Raw genomic sequence first — 20,895 nt, 5'->3', positions numbered from 1 at the left:
GGGGAAGGGCCAACCTTGTGCCAGCGCAGGCACAACAGAGGGGTGCAAGCCGGCAGTGGGTTGCATCCACACAAAGGGGAAGGGGCAGACAGGGGGCACCATGTCCCAGGGGTCACTCCCCACCACGGAGAGACCTGCTGGGGCTGGCGATAGCCTCGTGGAAGCACACACAGGGGTAGGTGCCGTCCGTGCCCAGCACTGCCCGGAGCCCTGTGCCAATCCCGTGCAGAGGCTGTGAGCTGCTGGCATGGTGCCGAGCCGAGGTACTTCGGGCAGCTTTAGAGTAGGGACAGCAATCTTCCCCTACTGCTCCCTTTTAGTTTCTGCCTGGTTGATTTCCTGCTCTTGCTTTGGAAAGGCTTCCATGGCTATCTCTTTTCCAAATCAGGTCCTAAATCCCTGGGCCCTAAGAGCCCCCAGACACCCCCATTTTGGTGTGGGACAAGGCCGTTGCTCCCAGCGGCTTCGAGCTCGGGCTAAGCAGGATGTCTGACCCGGGCGGGAATTTGCCCGAGTGAGAAACAGATGTCCTGACCCGGGAGCCATTCATGTCTTGTTAAAAGGCCGTGCAGGACCCCTTTCTCTCCCCGGAGCAGAGGGGAGAGCTAACCCGCTCAGCCTGGCCGGCACGCACCCCACCGGCACGCAGGCTCGCAGGTAGCTTGCAGCCAGGAAGCGCCACAATTCGCGCTATTCACAAACCACAGGGTACTATTCTGTTTGCAGGCTCCTAATCCCTCTTACACACAACCCCTTACAACTTTAACTGGCGGGGTGGAGGAGCGAGTTAAAAAGGAAGGAAAAAGGAAAATGAAACACAATGTACAGCCAGGCAGTGTCTGCCAGTGACTGCACACACAATCGACACCAGCTGCAGCCCAATTAAAGCCGACATTCACAGGTGTTCCCCACAGACCCTGCACGAACAAAACCACTTTCTTGAAAATACCTAAGGTTTTAACACAGAAGCTCATTTCTTTTTTTTTCTTTTTCTTTCTTTCTTTCCTTTTTTTTTTTTTTTTTTTTAAAGATTCTTTAAAGCTATTTAGAGCACTTTAAACACAAAGAAGCTGAAAAGGACTTTCAGTCCCCTAGAAACAGTTGGTGCTTAATGCCAGGAGGGGGGATAGTCAGCCTGGCTGAATCAGGCAGCAGGAGAAAGATGGGTTATGCTGAATGCTGCTTATTCAGGGAGCTGTAGCTGGCACTGGGCATTTTATTGTTGCCAGGGGTGAAATGGGGAGGAGAGAATAACTCGGTGTAAATCCATTTCTTTTTGGTACTCAATTTTATTTGGACCATAGCTGTGAGCTTGTGTGGGGCTTTGCTGGTTGCTGATGGGGGTGTGTGGTTCGGATGGCGTGCTGGAGCTCTCCCTTCCTCCCAGGATAACTTGACACAGTTCCCTTTTTGACTCTGAAGTAGGACTCTACTTGAGCTGTTTAGTTTCTGATCTTGGAAGCGCTCAATCAGATGACAGATTATTCCTTATGTTTAGCTCCTGTTGTTAACCAAAAAACCCCGATGATCTGCTTTTTAAACGTGCATTGCAAATTATTTCCATGCTAAGAGAGGATTCCAGATAGCAGACTAATGCATAGGTCAGTAATTTGCTCTCATGGCGCCGAAAATGAGAATCGCGTTTGTTAAATTTTCATTGGTAATAATATTAACAATCAAAATAGAGTATATTATGGTATTCAGAGATTCAACAGTATTCAGCCACACCTGGCTGCCTATTCATCTCTGCAATTACACCCCACACCTCGGTAGTTATTGCTTAATTACCTGCTGCCTGGCCTGTTGCTGTTTAATCAGTGTTGTTTCTGACATTCACTTAATGTCTTCATTACTGCTCTAACAGCCAGCGCTGAAAGCCACTCTATATTCAGATGCAGTCAAGAATATCTATTCTGTCCTTCAGGGGTCTGAGGTACAATTTTTCATGTGGAACAGCACTAGGACGTCATTTCTATCCTTTACAGCACCCTGAGGTCTGAAAGTCTTTTTATACTAAAAAGGTAAAAATGGTGGTCCTTTGGATTTGAAAATAATTAAGAATTATCTTAAAACTGGCAGGTAGGTAATGGTGCTTCCCAGCGTGCACTTACAGAGGCAGGCAGATGCTAGTCATGCCGATAAGTGCCGTGAAGAGAAAAAGTCAGCCAGGCTTCGAATTCACAAGTATAAGTTCTAAATTAGACATCGTTGCTCAGTAAAAAATACTGGAGGCGTTGTGGACAGTTTTTCTGAAAAAATCATCTTGGCGCAACCCAGAAGCCCTGCGGCACGGCTCCTTCTAGCCACAAAGGGCTAGGGCAGAGCCAGAGGAGCCGTGGCAGCTGGTCTGAGGCATGGACGGGCTCCGCAGGGACTGAATCACCCAGGGCTCCTCGGCCTGCAAAGACTTGACTGAGAGGGGATGAGATAAAAGGCTATAAAACTATCGATGATATGGGGAAGGTGAGCAGGGAACAGCAGATGAATCACTGTTCTCAGAGGACAGGAACTAGGAGGTACTTGTTGAAATTACCTGCTTCTAGACAAACAAAAGTGCTTTTTCATACAGTGCATGATTAGACCGTGGCACTTATTACAGGATGTTGTGGAGGCCAAAAGGAGCAGTGATTTAAGAAAGTAATTGGATGAATTCACTGAGGATAAATCTATTGCGAGGTTTTAAAACTGGTGATCTAGGTGGAACGCTTGGTTTTGGAGTAACGCTAAGCCTGGAAAGGACACGTATCCTGCTGCACAGCCGTGGGTCAGTCCCAGCCAGTACCTTCTGCTACCTTTCCCCTTTATCTCACTTGACCCGGCTTACATTGTGTTTTAATCTAGGCAGAAATGAGAGTTTAAAACCCTTCTCTTGCTTGTTCTGGTATGAAATGTCTTGATGTGACTGTGACAAAAAATGTCTATTAAAAACTGTGGGCCTCAGCCCAGTCATAGAGCAGATTTCACCAGGTGAATTCAGTCCCATTTCCATTTGGCTAGACAAAGGCAAACTTGTGTTTGCTTCCCACAGGTGATTTAGCTTTACTAGCTAGTGAAAACACTTGTGAGGATTTTTTTTTTTCTTTTTAGAGTTTGCATATTTGAATGAAGAAAAATAATTAAACCTGCTTTGTTCAATCTCTTACCTAAGAAACCTCATCTCCTCGGTTAGCAAAGGAATGGAAACAGTGCCATGGGACTGCTGTGACCAGGCGTAAGGGCCCAAATTTCAAACATTGTGCCATATTGCCTGCCTTTTATTACTGAATAATATATGAAAGATGTAGTCCACAAAAATTCTGAGTGCAGCCAGGAAAAGAGAGAATGATAATTGATGCCTTAAAATTCTTCCTCTTCCCTTAAATACTACTGAATAACAAAGAAAAGAATATCATTTTTCTGGTGTTTTCTTGTGTCTAGTCATCTTCAGTTATCACAGAACTTGTGTTTCAGACTTTAAGAATACAATTAAAAGAAAAAAATCCTGTGGAGGTTAATTATGGTCACGGTTGCTGATACTCTTGGCAGAGCACAGAGGAAACATCCAATCATCCTCAGCAGTATTGGCTTATGTGCAAATTCCTCCTAAGAGTATCATTGTACAAATGGAACAGGAAGAGATAGGACTGGCTGGTGTTCCTTCTTTTTTGGATCTGCTGGCCTGACAGTCTTTCCTTCCGCTTCTCCTTCCGTGAAATATATCAGCACCCACCAACTGAACGTCTTGTGCTGCGGTAATACCCTGCACCATTATTTTGGTGCTGCAGATAGTTGGTGGTCTCTGTGAGCAGGCATAATGGACAAAACCTGCTGTGCTGTGTTCTGGGCTTTTTCAATATTGCGTGTGAAAACCCACAGAAGGTCCTCTTCATACTGTGGAAAACGTGCCCTTAGTGCTGTATTTGTGGAGGGAAAACGGACCCCTCCTTTAAGGATCAGCACAGCTTTGCAGTCCAGGATGTTTGGGATCTGTTTTTCTATCACCACTCTTCTCCCTTCTGAAAGATTTCTGGGTTTGGTTTTAAACTGGGATGGGAGGGCTGATCTTCTTTGTGTGTGTGTGTGCACGCTTTGTTTTGGTTTTTCTTTTTTCCTTTTTTTTTTTTTTCATTTTTTCCTTCCTCAAGTAGCTTTGTATTTGTGTTAGCAAGTAGGAAATAGTCACACCGTCTACTTTCTGAAAAACCCGAACAGAAGGACCAAAGCACCTGCATTATTTGTAGAAGGATGCGTTGCCTCTCTCTGTAAGAAGCTGGTGCACTAAGTCCCAGCTCTGCTTCCACCTTTATCTGTCTCTAAAGTCCTGAAAAGCATTAAAATGCATAACAGGAGTGTTTAGCTTCACTGCTCATTAGAGCAGCACGGAACTAAAAGTAATATTGTTGTAGCTTGACAAAGCCATCTAAATCCATGCATGTTTTCTTGTGAAAGCTTCCTAAACATGCTGCTAAATCCTCTAAAAAGCTACTAAACGGCTTTGGCAACCATTAGCACAGCATAAGCAGGGGAACTCTTTTCAGTAAGTGAACAAACAGAGAAAATATGCTGAATAGCTGGACAAATGTGTTTCAGCTGGCTCTTTCACTTACAGATATAAGGGAGCAGTCAATATCAATCACTGTTTTCCCTGTTGCACTGGAAATCACAATATCTCTTTTCATTCCACAAGGTCTTTTCACCACAGTAATGTGTCTTTAGAATGACACTGGCATCAGTCTGTTTCCGCTGTCTGAAGTCCGGAGAGTTTAAAAACACATTTCAGGGTATGAGACCTTAACCCTCCTCCCCTTCCACGCACCCCTCTCCTTCGAGCCTTCCTTGCTGAATTAATTGTTTTTACTTCTTTCCCAGCTTTAAGTTTAAAAGGAAAAGTGCCCACAGAGCCTGGGAATATCTGCTCTTGTGCTTTGGGTACAGAAAAATGTATTGCTGCTAGTTGGGGTTTTAATTTATCAGGTGTTGCAATGAGTTTAAGGCAAGGTAATACGATTATTGAGTTAAAGTAATTTGCAGTGTCCTCTTCTATGAAATGTAACGTTACTGTGGTTTGAATTTGGAGCTTTATCACGTTTCTGGAAAGTGCTAATCACCCACAGCTTCATTTACTTAAAAAAAAAAAAAAAGTATTGGAGAAATTCTGTCCTTGTAAGTATCTGGCATTTAGAGCATGTTGATATTCTTGTGCTTGCCTTCTTCATTTCAACTTAGACATTTTATAATAATAATAATGCGGTGCAATTTTTGTTTGTTTCTTTGCAGATAACAGCAGTCTGTAGAGAAGCAGCCCTGCTAGCTCTTCAGGAAGACATAAATGCCAAATTTATCATGGGACGGCATTTTCGGTATGCACTGACAGTCGTGACACCAAGAATTCCCGATTCCTTAATCCAGTTTTATGCAGATTATCAGCAGCAAAGTGGACTGCACGCACTTTGAAAGGCAAATTAATACATATGCCTGCTCATAGTGTGAATAGCAAATTTCCTTTGTAAAGCTGTCAAGAGCTAAAGAATTTTGTATTGTACATGGAGTGTCCAAAGTTGACTCAAATGCGGAATCATCATAATAAATGCCCTTTTGGATTTTTTGAGTGTAACAGAAATTGTGTAACCTTTGTGTGTTTTACAATTCAAATGGTATAATCTGCATTTTAGAAATAGTAAGAGTGCTGGTGTAATTCAGTGTTTCTGAGTGTACAACCACGTGTCAAAAAATAATTACCAAATTCTGAGGTTTTGGTGGATTCTCGGCCCTAAAAAGAGTAGCAGCGAATGTCATGACTGCCTTCGTTTGTTCATGCCTTAACCTCAGTTTAATCCCAGGGACCATCCCAGCGAGGCAGAGACCTGGGGAGTGGCCTCACTACAAAAATGCTGAAAATTATTCTGAATCTTTTGATTTATGATCTCCAGAAAAGCTGCCAAACAGGCTTGCCAACCATAGAGCTTTCCAAGAGAAAGCGGAGGTATCCTGATTGATTTCGGTGAAACGTTTATCTTCGGTATTAAGCAACTCCTTTTTACACATACTGTAGAGCAGGCACGTTAAAAATTGTACATCACGAGGCTTCCTTTGCATTTCAGAAAAGTGAATTGCATCCAACTCTTGGCTAACCTGAAACCACTTCGAGGCATCAACAGAAGACTTTTGTTGTTGTTTGTTTCTCTCAAAATAAATACGGGTGGTGATTGGTAATTTCAAGCCGGCCAATGGAAATCCCGATGACTCCTAATGAATAAGAAAACCTCCTTGCAGAAAGTGTTATAAATGACCACAAAATAGTTTAGGGACAGATAAAAACTTTTCGACTTATTTCTTGTTATATCACCTGCTGAAACAGCGACAGATCCCTATGGGCTCCCTGCTCCTGCATTCGATGTGAGATTTAATGAAGCAAACTTATTTTCAGCATTTTTCCCCACAGTGGAAAGGCAGCTTTTCTATTCTAGACATGAAAACTAGAGGGAAAAGTAAAGCAAAACCAATAAGAACTTTAATAAAAACAAAAAAGGTGACTAAACCTTGCATTTCAGTGGGTAAATCTCTGTTTTCCTGGTGTTTTGCAGGTAAGCAAAAGAATTTGTAAGTCAAAATTTTAGCCTAATCCTGCTTTTACTTGTCAGAGTGAAAAAGAAAGATCATTTCATCATTTCAGGCCTTACCAAGTGTAAGATTGTTTTTGGGTCTGTTTATTGATGGTTGTGAAGACTTTTCTTTCTTGCAGTCATTATATATCTGTTTGCAAATGAGATATGATTATTTAGAAATTTCTGTCTTTATAAGGAATATACTTGTCTAAGAGAGTTTTCTACCACATTTAATTATAGTATCAATATGAAATTTAAGAAGTAATCTCTTGGCCTTGATTATGGTTTTTCTCTCCTTAGTTCCACTGTGCCCACAATTTGTAGCTCTTAAAAAGAAATCTTATTATATATTATTATTATTATTATAACTTTTAGCTTAACCTCTTGTTGCTATAAATAGCATTTAATTTCATACCACTGAAAAGGATTAGAGGATGTAGAAAAGCAGGTAGTTTACTTAGTTCATCTGATGTATGTTCAGGTTTTGTTTTTTTATCTTTTTTTTTCTGTCATTGTTTGAGTCTTTAATAGTACATCAGACAGGGATTTAAAAAAAAGAATGGTTAACTGGAAAAATTGCCTTGGAAATCAAGGTCGTATCTGAAACTACTGTATCCTTCTTCTCTAAATTGTGTATGCTCCATCTTGAAGCTCAGGATGAGAACCATTTATCATAACAATTACATTTTAGATGTTTCTAAAAATGAAATCCAATGAAACTTTCCTTCAGTGCGTGTTCCTGAAAGAAGAAATGAAGGATCGTAGTTTTTACTGCCAACAAAAAAATTCTGTTGGTGATTTTGTATCCTAAAAGTAGCATTGAGTGATGCTCCAGGTGAGTAGCAGAACTGGATTGCCTTCCCTGGGAAGTGCTGAGATCGCTTGGGAACATGCACCAATGTGAGAATCTGAACTGAGACAAAGAGAGGGGCAGGTAAGAGCTTGCTGCTCTTCCTGTAAGTGGACTTCTGTTGACATCAGAGGGATTTTTACACATTGTCTTTTAGGTTGATAGGAGAGAGAAAGAGAGTGTGCTGGCCCATGACTGCTGCTTGTGCCTCAGGAAACAAACAAAAAACTCCCCCACCATCTCTGCAAATATTTATCCTTTTATCCTCTTATCCACATGGTACCATATTTTTCCCCATGATACTAAATCTCGATACATATTTACATGCATGAAGTAATTTTAAATGTAGGAAGCTACTCATTGGGTTTGTGGAACTTGGTTAAAAAGCCAAAAAACAAAGATGCTCTTTATTTAAAAAAACTTAGTTATTGCAAATGTGTGAAATCCATCCCCAGAAGGGTTCTGTTGCCCCCAGATAGTCTATTTGGAAGGCTTGGCTATTCTAATGCCACTGAAAATCTTACCCCATCGCAAGCCACAGATAATACAAGACTTAAAGGAAGGGATGATGATTTCCCTTCTGATTCCTAATGATAGATCACTCTTATCAAGGAACAGAAACTTGAAACTTTTTTATCAGAATTCTGGAAAATACCTGAAAATTTCTCTTGGAGTGCAGCTTTCATCCAATCTCATCAGCAACATAGTCCTTTCATAATCATTTTGAATCCTCCTTGGAAAATACTGCAGCAAAACAGCTACTGCATGTGGCTTGAATCTTATGTGCCAGGAGATCGCAGTCCAGTGAGCACTTTTGCACCCTCAAACTCACTGGTATTTACTGATGAGGGCACTGTAGGACAGAGCACTGCAAAAGTGTCTTCTCCTCACCTATCGTTTAAATGAGTGGTTTTTAATTCAGAGCTGAACTTTTCACAGTACATTTTACTGAACACATCGTGCCCTGGCACTGAATCAGTTTGCTTGCAGTATGAGGCCATATAAGCCCGAATACTTTGACACTTCAGAGTAAATCAAAGATAGGTGTTCTTTCTCCTGCTGGGTTAACCACCTTTATTGTTGTTTGGGTGTTTCTGTGAGTTTTGTTATTAATAAAACAACAGAGGCTTGGTGAACAGAAAAGAACACATCTAAGAAGAACGTGTCTCTCCCATCCCCTCCTTACCTCTAGATGTGATTTCTGTACTTATTTCTTTACATTCTTTAGAAGCACAGTTCTTTTCCTGTCGGCCATTATCTTTTGGAGCTAGTTTTTGGCCCAAATACTGCTTGAGTTGCAGAACTGTTAACATTAAATCAGTTTTTCAATGTTTCAGGCAAATTTTGTTTAAATACAGAGTTTAACTTTTTCTTCCAATAACAACGTCTTGCAAAATGGCATAAAATGTCTTTTGACAGGTTTGCAAAAAAATGACCGGGAGAATATTTATGATCAAAATGCAAAAATGTCTTCACTTAACTCGAAAAAAGTCCAGCCCTGTGTTTTCCCTAATGCATAAAACAGATTTGCTCTGCAAGTACAGTATACAATTCTTAATCCTGGAAAAGGAAGGAATGAAGTTTATTGCGGATAATTCTCCTGCAGTCTCCGAGTGAGAATAGAGCAAAAGGCTTGCTTAATTCAGGTGCAAGGGAGAACGTCAGGGACAGAAAAAAGATCATTTTCAAAGACGGTTATTTAAAATCATGGAACTCAGACTTGTCAGCCCATATGAGTTTGGTGTCCTTAGAGTAGATTTTTCTGGTTTGTGTTTTCTGGCTCTTTCCTTTTAGTTTCTTTACTTATTTTCAATGTCAAAGTGTGGTTCTTCTCCTCCAGGAACTGGGCACGTGCCAAACATAATGCTCCTATAACTTAGCATCGGTTGATTAGTGCTGTGGAAAGGCTGCGTGGGGATGGTGTTTCTTTGGGAAGCGAGCTTCAAACCCCGTGCTGATGGGGCATGGAGGGGGTACAGAGAGAGCCAAAACGTGAAGCATGGTGCTTCGCTGTGTGCCGTCCAGTAAGCTGAAGTTAACTGATGAACGCTTGCAAGTTCATGGGTAGGAAAATTATCGCTCCTTGTTGCAACACGCAGGTATCAGGCCTGTGAAGGAGACTGACCGTGAGGCTTCTGGTTGTCTCTGGCTCTCCTGGAGAAAAGGTATGGATTGGGTGGCTGAAGCAGTGTTGAAAATAGAAAAGCAAATGTTCAGTGGTTTTGGTAGCTCAATTTTTAATTGCCAGCAAGGAGTGAACTTAGAAGGAATTGTGTTTGGAAGACGAAGGGACGTGCGAGTGCCCAAAAGTCAGTCACCCCTTGTCAAAACCATGGCGATGACCCCTGAAAGAATTTGTACAAAGCAGCCATAAAGAACTTGCCCCGTTTTTTGTGATCACAAAGTTGGGACAAAACTGCGTGTGCTTCCTTCTCACTTCTGTGCCATGGTAATGCAGCCGGGGCTGTGGGAAGGGGCTTGCAAAGGGAGCTGGCTGCGGAGCGAGCAGGCACAGAGGGACGAGGTGAGGGAGGGTGGACAACCAGCCAGTGCCTTCCAGCTGCTCCAGAGTGCCGTGCTGGGCACCGGGCACAGTGGCCGGATGGGCCGTGTACAGCTTCTTGTAGCTGCTCCGAGTTTTATCCCGAGGTCTGGGTCAAAGTGGAACTGGCTCTCAGGAGAGTTGCAACTGGGATGTTGTTTTACGTTGTGACCCTTCTGTATTTGTGTTTGGTGTTGTTGTTTGGTTGTGTTGAATTACAATCATTTTTATCTATAGTGAACCTCAAAATCTTTTGCTTTTGCTGATGCCTCTTTTTCCTTTGACATGAAAGAAAATGCTGTGGGTGATCTAATGTATGCAGTTCAATAAAGAGCTTTTCCTAGAGAGTGGGTGCAAGAGGCATGTAGAATTGCAGTGTTTGGGCATGCTTTTGAATGGCAAGTTAACATCTGGAAGATAAATATTTCATCTGAAACCCACTCCTAATGTTGGGTTTTGTCTGCTCTTTCTGCAACTTCTACCTGTTAATTTATTAGTCTTTTCTGTAGGAAACTAAGCCATGCATTTTCTCCAGGGCTTTACATGTTCTGTGCTAAATATTTTAAGTTGTGTCATTCTTCCCTGCAGACTTAAACCCAATGCTCCAGCGTTCTGATAGGAGAAGGAGATGTGTGTTTTCTCTGTTAGCTAGTCTGCCAAGGATCGTACCGGTGAGGGGAGAGAGCCCCAGCCTGTTTGCATGGCAGGCCTCCAGCACGAATGCAGGTGTTGCAGGAGAAGGCAATGGCAACCAGATGACATTCCTTCCTCTTGAACTAGTGCGGAGCCATCGCTCAAACAGATTACGGGGCCTTCCAAAGAAATCTGAGGCTAGAGCCTTGCCTGCATGTGACTGTGCGAAAGCCGTGGCAGTAAAGCTTGGATTCACCCAAGGGTACAGCTGGAGGAGAGGAATCACTCACTGTTCCCTCGGCAGTCGTTGAAGGTGGCTTGGGAGATGGTCAGGCAAGTGATTTATCCCAGCTAAGAGCTGAAGTACCTTCGTGGATGTGCAGGGGTGGGGGCTGATGTCAAGAGAGGCCCCTAAGGCACTCATCTAGACAAAGTGCCCAGAGGTAGACGGCGGGAACTGAGAGCGGTAACTCGGAATGCTGAGAGCACTACTTTACCAACCCGTGGAAATATATCCCGTGTGCACAAACGGGTCTGGAAATGCTGCTGTTCTCTTCCTCTCCGTACCTGCACCTGTGTGGCATGGCTGTGTGGTCTTAACCACAACCCCCACCCCCCCCCGACTTTTTTTATCTCCTTCACTAACACAGAGCAGTTTTCACATCCCTGTTTGGGGAAGCGAACGCCTCCGCATCAGCAGAGTGTGGAAAGGGCTTTGATAACCTTCAAGGTGAAACACTTGTCAGCTCTCACTTTATCCAGGAATGGATTATCTGGGCTGTGGAATAATGAGGTCATGTCTTTTCTTCACACCACTGGCAAGAGCTTCAAATTTCACACAGGGGCAGCTGCTTACGTAGAGCTTGCTCTGCTTAATGCGGTTTAAAGCTACCCCTACAGTCAGCAAGCTTTCCTAAACCTGAGGACATGAAATGTGTTCGTAGGGCCTCATTTGCATTAAGTGTGAGGTATTTTCATGGTATTTGGATTGCTGTGTTAGCTGAGAGTTGGTTGTGCTTGATGCAAGATGCAAGCAGTAGCACGAGTGTGTGCAGCACTTGCACGTCCTATTGCAGCCTCGTACAGGCAGGCACTGGTTATGCAGAAAGGAGAACGGGATTTGGCAGGTGAGGGGACAAAGCCATATAGCTCTTCTGGGGTGAATGTCCCTTTAGTCAGCGTGCTGCACTGCCGTGAGTCTAAACCCATGTACTGCGGCTTTAATGGAGAGCTCTTGCATTGATAGTGGCCATGGAAATGAAAGATCCCTAAAGCACACATGCTGGGGGGGGTGAAGGCCAATGGGTGCTTAAGTAGATTAGCACACGAACAAAACCTGTAATATTCTGGAATGCTTCCTCACCACCTAAATGGGGATTATTCCACCAAACCAGCGAATTCTACCCTTCTACCCTGTAAGTGCTGCCTTTCAGATAATTATCCTCTTTAAAAAGCAGTACCCTTAGAAAAGTGGAAATGTAAAAGCCTATCAAAAACTGCTGCGTGGATTTCAAGAAAAGCACAAAAATACTACAGAGACCCTGTGAATACTGAGATTACTAGTGCTGGCAGTGACACACGTTGGATGCTACAACAGAAAAGTCACTGCAACAGAGAATGTTATCTGTAAATTTGTTTTACAGAACTCGCTACCACTTTTTGTACAGACATGTAACCGAAGTCATCCACCTCTTTCTTGTTAGCATTGTGAAAATCTTGGTTAAACTGTCTGCTTTCTCTCTGAAACGTGTAGAAACAACTGGTTGCCTTGGTCTAATTCCACTTCCAGGCTTTCATCATCTGTAATTTTGGTAAAAAGCTGCTTTTGTTAATGTAGTGCCTCATAGTAACCAGTTACACTTTACTACAAAAGGGTGTTTTATTTTCCTGGGGGATGAATAGTAATCAAGGATCAGCTGGCAGTGCCAAGTGCCTTGATAACACAATTGGCTGCATACAGCTTTGTTAGGCCTCTTCTTGCTCTTGCCAGGGAGACTTAAAAGAAGATGGTGGGAGAGCTGCTCTTCGCATACCTGACTGCTGTGGATCTGAATTTTTGGCTGCTGGGTGAGAAGGTAGGCACCTGAATCTGCAGAGCATGAGAAGCCCTTCTTGGTTAGCAGTGATGGATGGAGGGGGGGGGAGAAGAGAAAGAGAAGAATTTGAAAATAAACGTGAATGAGGAAGATTACCCCAAAATTAAACAGTGATTTTAGCTTGGAAATGTGGGGGTTGATGGAGTTAGAGGGAGACAAAGTAGGAATCCTAATGGTAATCAGAGCAAAGGCTGATTTGTGTTATTTTGATGCTGATTCCAGTGTGCTTGTGAACTGAAGTAGGGCTGTAGTCACCCTGCCCTGTGTTAGGACGCGTCTCACTGCTAAACACTAAGTGGAGTCTGGCTTTGATCGCGTTAACCTCATCAGCACTGGATGAGCAGATATGTTTCTGGAGCTTGACTGTCTCAGCTACTTCAGCTGTACATGAAGTGTCAGACATTACAGTTTGGGGTTTTTTTTAAACATCAAAGACTAAGCTCTGCTAGGCCAACCCCAGCCTCGGCACTGCTCTCGTTGACTGCTTCCCCTGGAGCAGAAAGAACACCCTTGCAGTTGCCGTCTTCCAGGAAAAAGAAATTCTCACCTCTCCTCCAAAACTGGTCTCTGTGTCCACAGAGGAGTGGCCTGCAGACGTACTCATGGACCTTTACTACTGGGGTGGAAGCCAGTCCCCAGACTCCTGATGTCATCCTTAACTTAGGGTAATTAAAGAATATAATAAAACCCTTTCTCAGCCAACCTGAACACCACGATGGCTTACTTGTACGCGTTACTTGTACCTGTTATAGCTAGAATGGAATGAAATAATGTTTTTTACAGATTTTTTTTCCTCTTGTAAATATTGTCATAACATTGGCAGGGGAAAGCATTGTTGCAAAAACTTCTAAAAAAAATTAAAATGAATTGTCTGAATTTTTCAGAAATTTAGTATCAGCTAGTGTGAGTGAGGAGGGGGGACTTTGCCCTTTTTCTCAATGAGAACAGATGGAAAAGGTGAAGGAGTAAAATTTAAGAAAAAGTGGAGAGGAAGAGAAATTAATAGAAAGCACGTGTGGAAAACTTCCTTCTTCTCAGTCTGCTCATTGTTTATTTCTAAACCCCACATAAAAAACAATGAGATGGAGAAGAAGGAAAACCCGCAGCAACATTAACAAACTCAAAGAGGTTTTATTTTTCTAGTAGTGTTTGTAGCCATCAAAAGGATCCTGTACCTTCAGCTGACCCTTTTGTTCCTCCCTGCTGTCTTCCATGTGACGCTGCTTGGTTTTCCCCTGGGAGAACGTGACAGAGGGTGGTTGGCTTGTGGGAGAGCAGGCGCTTGGAGGCTGGTGTGCTAAGAAGCTGCATGAGACAGGAGGAGCGGTGGGGGAGACATGCTGCAAGGCAGGAAGGACAGAAGAGGTTTCTGTCCTTTTTGTAGAGGAACAGTTGAGGAGAACAGGACAACTGTGCAGAGTCGTGGTCCCTTTGCAAAGGAAAGGAGCTGGCTCAGGGCAAAGACGGAGACCTTTGTGAAAGGAAGATGAGCAAGAGCTTTCTCTCGAACCATAGGCAGTTGCCAGTGGAAGGTTAAAAACACGGGTCCTGTGAATCAGGGAAATACAGTTTGCTTCTCAACTGCATGACACCCAGAATAGGGTCCCAGAAGAGCACCCCGAAGAGATGGAGCTGAGCCCTGCCCTGGGAGAGAGCAGCCGTGCTTCACTGCGGAGGCAGGGCTGGAGCAGAGCACCGAGAAGAGCAGCATCCCTGTGCTGTGCTCCGTGCTGCAGGAAGGCCCAGCGACTTCAAGAGAAACCGAGGCAGTGCCCTTGGCCATTTCTGTGGCCTTCACTGTTGGCAAGCTCTGCAACAGTGACCAAACGAGCTTTAGACCATTTGCAGTTCTAATCCCCCTTTTTTCCCCTGCCAGCAATGCAGCATCCGCCCTGGCATGGACACAGTCACTATTTCAAATTAGTCTGGTATGTTTTCTGAGTTCAGGAAGAAGCTGGTACAGTATGATGACAAAATCAGCCTCATGCTGAGCATCAGCTGGAGGACAGAGAGGAGAGGATTGTTGGTAAACCCTTAGGCTTTCTTGCCTTCTTTCTTAGCCTTCACATTTTATATTAAACATGAAATGTAAAAGCCCCAACCCCATTAAAAGAAATCACTGTAGATTAAAAAGGAAAAATCCGTGTTACTGCAGGTTCCTATTATCATGGTATCTAAAATGAAAGTACGTGAACGTCAAGGACGTTCAACAAAAACAGAAGAGTTTCGCCTGGCGGTTCCTCCAGAACAAAGTGTGGTTCACTCTGCCTTGGGTGCGCTTTCAAAAGTGTTTATTTGGGAAGGGCATCTTGTAGATGGCTTTGCACAGAGATGTGCTCTGTATCTTGAAGTTAGTTCTGTCAGGATTGGACTCAGCTTGATTTTTTGTGAACAGTCAGTGTCTTTCAGTATTATCGGTGCCTTGCAATTTTAAGCTGAGTTTATCCTGTTATATTATCTTGGGGGACCACAGAGGAAACAAGAGTTGAAGTGAAACAGAGCTGTGCAGACCAGGACTATCAAGGTTTCTGAAGTTAGTTAGGAGCCCGTGGAGCTTGGAGGTAAGAGCAAAATGTGTTCAGGCTAACTTCTCCTCTGGCACACCTTGCCATGCACTGGAGCAATTTGAGTTATTTTGGTTCCACTCAGCGGTCTCTGGTAGGCAGACAGTCAGACAGACTGACCAATAGGTCCTCACAGGACAGGAGGAGAGCTTCCTAGGCAAGAAAAAAAGGGCAAAAATGTTGTCTGACCACTGTGAGAGCTACAGTTATCTGGCAGCAGCAGGGACTACTGCAGTGAAGGGCAGTCACAGCAGGACAACAACATGAGGTCTGCAGCTTTCATCGTTTCTCCTTTACAAATACCTCCAAGTGCTTTCTGCTTCATGCAAGCCATGCGTTTATCTTCCCCCATGTTAGTCTTGAGCTGTCTGTTTTTCAGCCTCCTGGTTATTTCCTTCCTTGGGTCTTGGGGATGGCATGAGTTAAAACACATCCATCTGCATGAAATATGTTAAACTTACATTTCCACTGATGTCTTAAGCTCCTGAAAATTGCACTGTGCTTCCCAATCACACATGATGTTAAAATTCTTCTCTATGGGATAAAATGAAATAGCCATCTATGAAATGTTTTCTTTTTCTGAAACTGAGACTGTTTTTCAATGGAAGCTCTCTTATTTTACCCAGGCTACTTTCCCACAGCTGGAAACTGTGGTTCTGTAGGAAGGTTTTTGGGCTGGGAGTCAAGGAAGTTGAACTGCAGCCCTAGCCTGCTCTTCTTGTGACACCTCTGGAAGTTATTTCTCCCCCCTGAGGCATTCTCCCTCTTCTGTAAAGTACTTTAAGATATCTGATTAAAAAATAGAGAATAGCAATAAAGTTCTGTACTAGCTCTAAACTCTCCTGTTATATCAATTAAAGGAAAGATTGCTCCTCCTCACCCCCCTCACCCCTGACTTTGATAGTAATAAATATGGAAAGAGAATAATGGTTGTTATGACTTGCTAAGACCCTCCAGTTGTAACACATTTGTCCTGTGTTATGTAAGGGCTGGAAACAGAATGCGTATAATAACCTTGGGTTTTTAATCTCTACAAAACGTAATTAACTGTTTGAAAGGGTGGTTGGAGGGTTAAGCTAGGAAGAAGAAACTAGTAGTATAATAACATTTATATTAAAAAAAAAAAAGATTTAACATGTTATATAATCTCTGTTAAACTTGCTCTGGGAAATTCTCCAACAGCTAGTGTCAGTCTCAATTTTGTACAAGTCTGTACATAACCTTTATAAGAATTTGTATGAAGTTGGGTGGGGAAACAGCGAAAGAAAAAGTTAGAACAGAATGTAGTCTGGCTAAAGTCTTGCTAGGATGGAGCATTAAGTGTAGTAATGGAGGTTTTCTCCTTGGCAGGTCTCTTGGTGAAACAACCCCCTCTGCACAAGGGATTTCTGGTGCCTCATCCCCAGCAGTGGACTTCCCAGTGCAAGCTCTTTTCACTTTTGACATCAAGTGGCAACTCGAAAGGCTTCTGGGTGTAGTAATCTCATAACTAATCATTGATCTTGAGATATTATGTTAAAAAGTACTCACACTGCTCTCAGTTGGACGCAGCACTGTCACGGGAGCAGCCTAGTGTGTGTATGGCCCTGTCAGATGCATCTACGGTACCTATCAATTTGTGTTTGCCCCGTTGCTTACAGCACCAGCAATTACTTTAATGACTGCTAGTAACACAGAACACAGGCCCTGCCGCAGAGGTATTTCTCCTCCAGGAGCTCAGCCACAGCCTCTTTTATACATAGATGCCGTTCACTTCTCTCGCCGGGAGTAGCTGGGAGCACAGCAGTTTGAAGCGCAGCGTTTAGATATGTGGTGCAAAGGTGCTGCAAATTATTTTTGCATTATTTTTTCAGCACCTTAGGAGAAATTATTCATGCTTCTTTTGTGAAATGTGGAATGAATTAGTGAATCACCTCCAAGAAGACAAGTCCAACTCTATTGATCTCTTTCTGCTGAGCTTTCGTTGTCTTTTGTTGTGCCCTTTCCACCTTGCCCTCTCCTTGTGCGCTGCTACGCTTTCACTTTGCCACTTGCTGTCAGAAAGGATCCTCTTCCTGTACGCAGCTCAGCAGAGCGGAAAGCAGTGCTGAGAATATTTGTCATGTGGAAGTGATGTGAAAGATGGCACGTTTCACCAAGCAAGTGTGTAATACAGTAACGTCCGCAAGCTGTTACTGAGGCGCACACTCTGGTAGAGTCGAGTCAGTGGGAGACCGGTGTGATAGGGAACTGGATGGGGGTATCAGGATCTCACTTTTCTGCTTTTATTTGCCTATGGTCAGACCACTCTTCTGCTAAGGGTATGGAGTTCACCTCAGGAAAAGTAAATTGTGAAAAAGTGTATTGCAAAAAGTTACATTGCATTTGGGTTTGCAAAAGGAGGCACAATCTAACTTCCACTGAAAACAACGTGTGTGTATTGAATGTTGTAAGAGCTGGCTCCTACTTACAACTGTAAAGTACTTCATGAAGGCCTCTCTTTTGTTTCCCTCAGAGGTTCACTTTTTGGTAATGATCTTTGTCAGGAAACCTATTGGGAGCTAGATAAAACAATGCACTGGTCAGGTTAGCACCAAACGTTAATAACATGTCCTAAACCGTGGGCCTTGCTTTCATTACGGGCGTGCTTCAAGACCCGATGGACTGGTGTTGAATTCTAAGCAGGCTTTGAATAGCTAATTTGATGCACATTCATTTTATTTGCAGTGAAGCTGATTTTTTTTTTTTTACCAATATTAATAAATGCATTTAATGTTAGTGAAGCCCACAGCACTGGGAACTCCGTCTTTGGTTTTTTTTTTTGTTTGTTTGTTTGTTTTTTTAACTCAGAGCTTGAAAGGGCGTCAGGAAATACGGGCTCTCTTTCTGGAGCGTTGCATCTGCAATCCTTGTCAAGGATGAGGAAGAAAACGTGCATCCAAATGCTGACTGGAGCCTCCTGTTTGAAGGCTTTGGTCTGGAGCCTGTTCTTCAACTTGCCTTTAAAATACACTTGATGTTTTAAAAAACGTTTACTGAAGTTGCCTGCCCCTTTTTTCACTCGAAATCAAGCTGATCTCTCATGACATGCACTGAGAAAATCTTGATTTTTTTTCCTGTAATTCAATGGCTAAACTTATAATAGAGCCAATGAACAGTCTTTTGTCTATACTGCCTGTATTGTCAGCAGTTTACCTGTTCCACAGTGAGCAAAGTTGAAATAGTGTTTCCTATTTACTACATCTCTTGCACTTTGCATCTTTATAGGTACAAACTAGCATACATACTGGTATCCAGGTAACTAACAGTACAAGTAAAGAGGTATGTAATTTAGAAAATGCATACCTTCAGAAGTTCCCAGCATCAGTTAACAGGGAACCTACAAACGTGCTGGAGATTAAATAAGCTTTTATTGATACGTCTATGTACCCAAGACTGACTTCCCAGTCCTACTCCTACTTCCTACTCCAAAGTGAAAGACTCTCTTTCAGTGCTCTTTCTTAGGTTCCCATACTCCTTTTTGAATGTTGCTCCTTTGACGTGATAGGGATATCATATCCAGAGGTCAGTATAATAAGTTGTTTTTTTCCCTGTAAGTGGTGGTGTGTTTTTTTTTTCATACTTGAAAATTCCCCCGACATTTTTGAATGCCCATTTTTAACCTGATTGGTCCGAAGATTATTGTTGATGTGTAAGAGCTGATAGAATATCCTAGTCGGATATTTTGTGAATTTGGTGGTGAGTTGTTTTTAACAAGTAAACTCACTGTCACTTAACTTCCACCTCCACTTCAGTCACTTCTGTGGTTCATGGCTCTCTGCAGCCTTCTCAGCATCTCCTCAGTGATGCATCCACCTGATCTTCCTCTTTTAATTGCTGCTCACAGATGTGCAGTCTTCTGCATGCCTTCTCTGTTTGCTGTCCACATAACAAGTAACTGTTTGCTTTTTCTGCCATGGTTCTTCCTTCTTCTCTCTTTTCTTTGGAGTGGAGTGGTGGGAGGATATCTCCTGGAATGATGGAAAGCCATGATAAACTAATTTGTTCCTCTCAACCACAGAAAAGATCTGCACTTTCTACTAGTTTGCAATTCATGTGGGTATGGGATGGTTGAAGATTCAGCTCTCTTAACTCTTTCAGTGGCTGACTGAAACTCCAAGCTTATTTTAAATATCAAATATTTCCTATGATTCAGGAAGAAACTCTTTCACAGAAGTTCTATTTTTTTTTAAGGTTTTTCACCTACCTTTCACCTGAGTTATCTTCCATATTAACTATTGCTGTGACTGGAGTATACAAAGTGGTATCAGTAATTTAATGCAACTGAGACCGATAACAGCCATAGAATTTACTTGGTACTGTTTAGTGCTCAGGCAGTACGTTTCAATAACACTGCTAAGAGTAAAAAAACAACACTTTCAAGATCTGCCTCAGGAGGTTAGATGATAGAAATTCTCCCTTCCTGCCTTGGTAAGAACTCTGTAAGCAACTGGTTCTTTCTTTGGCTTCCTAAGAAGAGCTGAGCCTTGACTTTTAAAGCACGTGGCACCCTGGAAATTAGGTCTACAGGAGCTAATGAGTCTACAGAAGTGTTAGTAATTGACTTAAAGTTGTTTTTTTTTTTTAATATAGCAAGTTAAGAAATGATTGGTAAACAGTTTTAAAAAATAATCATTGACACCAGTCCAGATCCAAAAAAAAATTGTTCTCTATTTACTTTCCATGCTTTGCAGCATTTATGTGATAAAATATGAGTACCACTGAATTTTGACAGTCCTGATGAGCAACCTGTACCATACCTGCATCAAAAATTCAGAATACAGTAGCAACATACTGAAAAATGTATCTTATCAGCATAAGAATGTGATAGGCTTCTTTTTAAATTTTATATAGATTGGGCATTTGGAGAAAAATTAGAAAAGCAGGCTTAGTGCGCTGTAGGAACGGGGTGGTGTTTAAGTTCTTACAGACTGATGTTTTGCTAATTACCCTCCATGGGGCTGAAAGCCAGTCCTGGATGGCAGCTGTTGCACTTGCTTTAAGAGGTACGGACTTAAATAGCAGCTGAGCAGTTGACCTCAATATCTGCTGAAGCTGAAGAAGACCTTTCTGAATACTCTGAGGTCTCTGTCTAGTCTTTTGTGCACAAAAAAAATAGAACCCACTAGGGAGATTTCTTTTTTCTTTATTTAGCAAATAGGACAGGAAACACTGAGTTCAGTCAGGCAATGATGTCTACGCTTCTAAGCTAACATAAAAAGCACTGGAAACATGCTCAGTAAGAACGCTGGAAAAGGCACTGTACTTTCTATTTTTCACTTCTTCCCTTGGATGAGGCTCTTAATCATTCAACTGGGCACACTTTGTATTTTTATACTTATTCAGATCCTTCCTGGGGGCCAGGTTATACCATTGTAAATCTAAGCTAACAGCTGTAAGCAACAGTACAGTACCACCCTTGTAAATACTTGGGTATTATAGCAATGATCTAAAAAAATGCATCTGAAGTAGTGTTATTGCAGTGCTTTGGAAGGGTATTATACTATTTTCTGCGTATCGTTCAAAACTACTGAAGTTCCGTTTCCTGAACTTGGGAAGGAATAGATGCAAGATCCTAATTAGGCTTTGAGATGTTTTAAACACCATA

At 42.6% G+C, this 20,895-nt stretch overlaps 1 protein-coding gene across 1 annotated transcript in view; it reads left to right on the top strand.

The window, feature by feature from the left end:
* The window catches only part of AFG2A (AFG2 AAA ATPase homolog A), a 192,347-nt gene extending 185,830 nt beyond the window's left edge, over positions 1-6,517 (top strand). Inside the window, exons 15-16 of the mRNA XM_080590539.1 lie at positions 5,257-5,339; positions 6,081-6,517. Of these exons, the coding sequence (XP_080446665.1) occupies positions 5,257-5,339; positions 6,081-6,192 (195 nt within the window). The 3' untranslated portion in view covers positions 6,193-6,517. The remainder of the gene's footprint in view (positions 1-5,256; positions 5,340-6,080) is intronic.
* Positions 6,518-20,895: the final 14,378 nt, after the last annotated feature.

This window comes from Anser brachyrhynchus (assembly GCF_964034855.1).
Source record: "Anser brachyrhynchus genome assembly, chromosome: 4".
NCBI lineage: Eukaryota > Metazoa > Chordata > Aves > Anseriformes > Anatidae > Anser > Anser brachyrhynchus.
Note: the sequence above shows the minus strand (reverse complement) of the source record. Positions and strands in the feature narration are given on the sequence as shown.